Raw genomic sequence first — 5,774 nt, forward strand, 5'->3', positions numbered from 1 at the left:
ATAAAATTGATGTTATTTTAGATGAACGTGTTGTATTGACCAATGATGGCAAGATTCAGTACTTCCTTGTTTGTTGGGTAGATTGACGTGCTTCTTATGCTTCTCATTATGTACAATCATGTGAAAATCTTGAAGATGAGGTGCATGAGTATTGGTTATTTAGAATCCAGTATCAGTACTTGGTTAAAAGGAAAGATCGCCACTTTGGTCAGATCATATTCTCGTGAATAAGCTACAGTTTTCAGTACTATTAATCATGGAATTTTGTTACTTGGTTCGTCAAAAAGATCGTCCCTCGTGGCTTGACTTGAAACATTTGGAGTATCAAATTGACTACAACCTATAGTGATCTATCAACTCGACAGGGTCGAGTTTTTCTCCCACCCCGAGAGAATTGATAAGAACATCATCTATTTTATTTCTAGCTGGACTTTATTTTATTTTGTGGACTTTATTTATGTTTTATATTTTTATTTATGTAATTTGGCTTGTATTGGCCCAAGTCTCAAGTTCATTCTAGTTAGGGTTTTAGTCTTTACTATTTAAACCTAATTGCGATTTAATTTCAGTAGTTGATGAATGAATAATATTTTGGTAGCTTGTGGTAAAATCCCCCCTCTTCCCCGTTCTTCTTCTACTGTGGAATCTTCTTTTTTCCCAATTCTTTCCTTCAATTCCCCCCTTCCCATAAATCCGTTCTGACATTCAATTAATTGCTCGAGTTGGTGCTGCATCAGTGTTGGTCTTGCATAATAGGTGGACTGAGTTAAACAAAACACACACACAATTGCAGGGAAATTACATCTACTCGAGGGCGTGGAAGATGAATAAACGGAAGCACAGAAAATTTTATGAGATGTGAAGTCGTGAACGTAAAACATTTTGTCCTCTAATTACACGATTATGCATATGCATATTTATATATCTATGTCCACGACTCTCTCAGCTTGTACCAAATAGAATATTAAAGCTCCACTGGTTTTCCTTCCAATATGTCTAGAAGGTTTCAGCAATGGTCTTGCATAAAAGCAGGCTCGGCTAAACACACACGTACAGGGCCAAATAACCCAATTCAAGGGCATGGAGGCTGGGTATACGAATAAAAAAAATAAATTATAAGACATAAAATGATGTCTGGTGCCTGGTGAGAGCAGAAGCCAGAAGAAGAAGAAATCTGAAGCTGGGACGCAATTAAAGCTGAAACTGAGGTTTCCTCAAGTCTCAATACTGTATGTACGTTTTCCAACCTTTTTTTTTAAGGGAAAAAATAAATAAATAAAAATTGAAGAAATCTCTATAAAATTCTCCATTTATGGCATTTAATTTTTGGCACTCTGCAAAATAGAAAACTGAAATTATAACATGTCTAGTTGAAGGAGGAAGACTTCATAATAAGAGCAACATAAAATGAAAACAACTCCCCAGGAAGAAATTGATCTGGGAAAAGAAAAGACTAAAAAATTGGTTCTTCTCATCTCCTGTGAGGGATGGTAGGTTCAAAGTCTAAGGAAGAACACCACCATCATCAACAAAAAATAATAATAAAAGCATAAGATCCTATCTTGGTTCCATCCTTCGCTAGAATGTCACAAATGACGTCATCAAAAACTAACACCACAAAAAAAAAATGCATCTATAAATAAATAAAAACAGAAGTCCCAATATAATAATAGCATAGCTTGATTTCATGCCTTCTTAGAAAGCAGTTAAGCTGATAAACAATCATAGAGAAAGAACGCATGCCATAATTTTTGACAAAAAATATGAAACAAACTGCATTGTTAGGGAGAAACAGCAGACCTTCAGCAGCTAATGTGCATGCTCTCTCCAGGCAAACAGCACAAATCTCAGCTTCATCAGAATTGGTTGCTGAGGAGAGCAACCCATACTCTCTGCAGAAAGCAACCCAAGAAGAAAATATAATTATCACATAAATATGCATAAAACTCTCATCATAAAAATCACTTAATATGCATCAGGAAAAATGATTATAATCATCACATAGATATGATATATATTCAAAAGATTTAAAGGTTAAAGATATCTGATGCTCTACAGAAGCAAGATAAGCGAGCAAAACATACACCAGCTTGTTAGGGTATATTTAATTTTCTGGCATTCCATCAGGAATTTACCTTGCTATATTAAGTACACTCATGAGTGGCAACGACAAATAATTGGAAGGTGGAAACATCGGGATTGTCAAGTCAGAATTAGGTGAAAGCAGTGGCTCAAGCCAATGACGACCACACATCCTTGCAATATCAAGAGGAAGCCATCTGAAACATGCAGAAGTCCAGGAAATGTTGTAGGAAAAGGTGTAATAATGAAAGTCAAACAATCAATAGTTTAGAGCTGAAAAAAAATACCCATTGCAGTTTAAGGCCAAACAACTGGCGCCTCTTGCAACAAGAATCTGCAGAAGTAGAGAAACAATAAAAAACACATGTCAATTATGAATATCAAAAATCTTAGACAAGGAAATCATTTGATGAAATGTATTAGAATGAGAGTTAATGACCTGGCAACACTTCAAATTCCCCCCACAAGCAGCATAGTGCAAAGGAGTGCTTCCGGCTCCTAACGAAATATGATTGCAGAACAGGTTCAAGTTACACACATGAAGTTTTTTCCAACATTATGAAGAGTGAAGACCAAGGAAACTACATACCTATCAAATCCATTGATGTTCCATAATGGAATGTCACAGTTGACACATCTGCATGAAGATCGAGTAGAAGCTGTACACAGTCATAATATCCATTCAATGCAGCCATATGAAGAGCAGTAATACCTCCATCAGCAGCCTTATTTACAAACTTGGAAAGACCACTGCAACAGGACAAGGAAAATATATTATGATTGGTTTAAAGATTGAAGTTTCTAGCAGATTTCAGTTACAGAACTCAAAACTCTTGGAATATGTGGAGTTTATAATCAGAGGGTGGGAGAGGCATTTTTTCGATAATGTGAGAAAATGATGATGTGTGAGATCTCCCATTGTAAAATTTCTGCAGCAGTGAGTGGACATAGTACCATAAATCTCTATGCTCTTGTTCATTTTTACGTCTTTTCCATTTTTATTGCTCTCAGAGTTAGGAATTAAGGATTAACCGGAACTTTTACTATACTTACAATAAACAATGAGGAAAGCATAGGTATAGCAGCTTCCTTATCAAACAAAAGTTTCAGCTTTTACGCTGCCCAACAAAACTTAGAAAAGTTCGATAATGTAATCAAAATGGGATGCATATCAGTTTTGTTTTATTAAATGAGTCAATTATCTCCGTTAAAGAAATCATGATAGAGCCTGAATAAAGATCTTAATTCAAGAAAGTCATCAAAATCTTCCCAGATGGCATTCTTGAAAGTCATCAAAATCTTCCCAGATGGCGTTCATCTTTTCCATATTACTATTTTAATGATCTTAACATGATCAGAACTGCTTCAAATTAAACCATCTCAACCAAGGTGAAAATGGTTGAAAGTAATAGGAACAGCAAAGTAACACAACTAATTCATCCTCATTTCTGATTCCCATCTCTATATTTAGCATAAATTTAACTTGCAAGCAAGAAGACCATATGAGCACAAGAAAACACAAACCTCTGTTCATGCTTGCTTTTAGTATTCGAACTGTCACCATTTGTTTGTGTATTTACAGATTCAAATGGAGCACTTGGAATAAAATCAGCGACAGCTAATCTTAAACACCTCACGTGTCCATTCACTGCCGCAAAATGGAGAGCAGTCCTTCCGCTAAGATAATCTGCTCTTGTAACCTGAAAGGAGGCCCCGAAAAACTAACTAAAAGATCAAACAATAAATACTCCATTGGATCAGCAAGAAAACTTTTGAAATTGACATCTGAGTTTATAGCCCATCACTTCGGGGATCAACAACTATTAATTATTCAATATTCGCTAGATTAACCTAAATCAAAAAAATTAACAGGAACAAAAAGACTCTTTTTCTAGAGGAACAACTCACATTGCATCTAAAGAGAAGAAGTGTTTGAACAACTTCCCAGTGGCCATATCGGCATGCTTGCATCAATGCCGTCTGCAGAAAACTATTAAAATTTTAAAAAGGTTTCCAACTCAAATAGACTAGAGATCCATCAATTGGTCTGAAATCCAAGAAAAATTTCCAGCTACATTTTATCATAATTAATCTATCACAGGATCAAAATAACACTCGGACCTGATCTCCATAAAATGTTGAATAGCAAATCAGAAATATGCATACCAACTTGTACACACTCATCATATGTATATGTAAAAACCCCAATTCATGATCCACAACACAATGCAACATAATTCCCCAAACGAAATAAATTAATTAATTAATTAAAATCCCTGATAAAAAAAAGTTACAATCTTGTACCTGCCCACAGTAATTTCTTGAATTCACATCAGCTCCATTCTCCAGCAACAGCCCCACAATCTGAAAACTCGAAATTCCGAAAATAAAAAACCCACGTCCAAAAGGATAATTAATCACATACACACACACAACTATACAAGAGCAAAGACAAAATTTATTGATGGGCTTATCAAGAAATGACCAATTTTTATTTTTTATTTTTAAATGATTAGACCTCATTGTGGCCTTTAGCCGCAGCAAAGTGAAGGGGAGAGTTTAATCCACCAAAAGTTGAGTATTTTGCAAGGCATGGATTGCAATCCAACAGCATTCTTGCTTCTACAAAATCTCCATCTCTAGCTGCTGATACCAACCTCTCCCCTGAAGCTGAGCACCCAAAAGAATTCCCCATTCTTGATTCTAGGCTCTTGAATTTTTTTTTTCACCTCTACAAAATGACCAGCTTTTGTTTCTATCTCTAAATCTTTATTTAGATTGTGTGTGTAATTTTATATCTAACATAGGATTATCGGAATTACAATTAGATTAAAATAAAGACTCAAAGAGAAATTCGGTCAACTGTCGTTAAACAAATTATTAACAAGCAGAGGAAAATGGAAAAAGGAGGACTAACAATGAGAAATTAGAAAGAGGAAATATCTTGGACTATATCAAGTGCAAAGATTTAATTTTATTTTTTTTCATGAAAAAAAGGAGAATTACACTGACGGAGTTCTGCATTCCTGATTTTAAGGGCCATGGGCCCGTGTTAGGAAAAATGTCTTCTAAATTTATTATTTTTAATTTTCTTTGTCCGTGTTTTTGGAAAATGTAGATTCAATTGGCCCCCTATTTGAGCCTCTCTTTGTGGAAAAATATGTTTGAAATAGTAATTTTTAGAAAATATGTATTTAAGAATAAGAAAAAATTTTAAATTTACACATAGATTTATTTGATGGGAGAATTGTGTGAATTGAAAATAAGTTTTGAAAAAATGATTTATTGGAAGCATGGAGGCCAAACATAGTACGTATTCAATTATCAATAAGTTAAAATGCATAAATTTCGTCAAGACAACCATTTTAAAACACTGCATTATACTATGTTATATTCTTTTATACACACATATCTTTTTATTATATGTTTCATGTAGACATATTGCTCGAACTTTTAATTTAATGTACCAAAAATCAGAAGTATCTAATTCTTAAAAGGTCGTCTCAGCTTCACACACAGAGCCAGACATACGACATTATCTATACCTACATTCTACGTAAAGATTAGGTTCCTATGGTGGACTGATTGAATCAATGAATGAAGGCAAGCTGTGCTTTGGAGTAAAGAAAGTATCATGAGACAGTAAAACCAAATGACTGGTAGCTGTCTCTGCCCTTTTCCTACAAAACATG

At 34.6% G+C, this 5,774-nt stretch overlaps 1 protein-coding gene across 1 annotated transcript; it reads right to left on the reverse strand.

The window, feature by feature from the left end:
* Positions 1 to 6: 6 nt before the first annotated feature.
* LOC111405591 (E3 ubiquitin-protein ligase XBAT33-like) lies at positions 7 to 5,069 on the reverse strand. The gene is made up of 9 exons (XM_023034541.1): positions 4,601 to 5,069; positions 4,387 to 4,446; positions 3,991 to 4,062; positions 3,607 to 3,782; positions 2,672 to 2,832; positions 2,522 to 2,580; positions 2,370 to 2,416; positions 2,136 to 2,279; positions 7 to 1,892 (listed from the first exon to the last, which is right to left on the reverse strand). The coding sequence occupies exons 1-9, from the start codon at positions 4,775 to 4,777 to the stop codon at positions 1,634 to 1,636; spliced, it is 1,155 nt and encodes a 384-aa protein (XP_022890309.1). The 5' UTR covers positions 4,778 to 5,069; the 3' UTR covers positions 7 to 1,633.
* Positions 5,070 to 5,774: the final 705 nt, after the last annotated feature.

Source organism: Olea europaea, chromosome 12 (genome assembly GCF_002742605.1).
Source record: "Olea europaea var. sylvestris chromosome 12, O_europaea_v1, whole genome shotgun sequence".
Lineage (NCBI taxonomy): Eukaryota > Viridiplantae > Streptophyta > Magnoliopsida > Lamiales > Oleaceae > Olea > Olea europaea.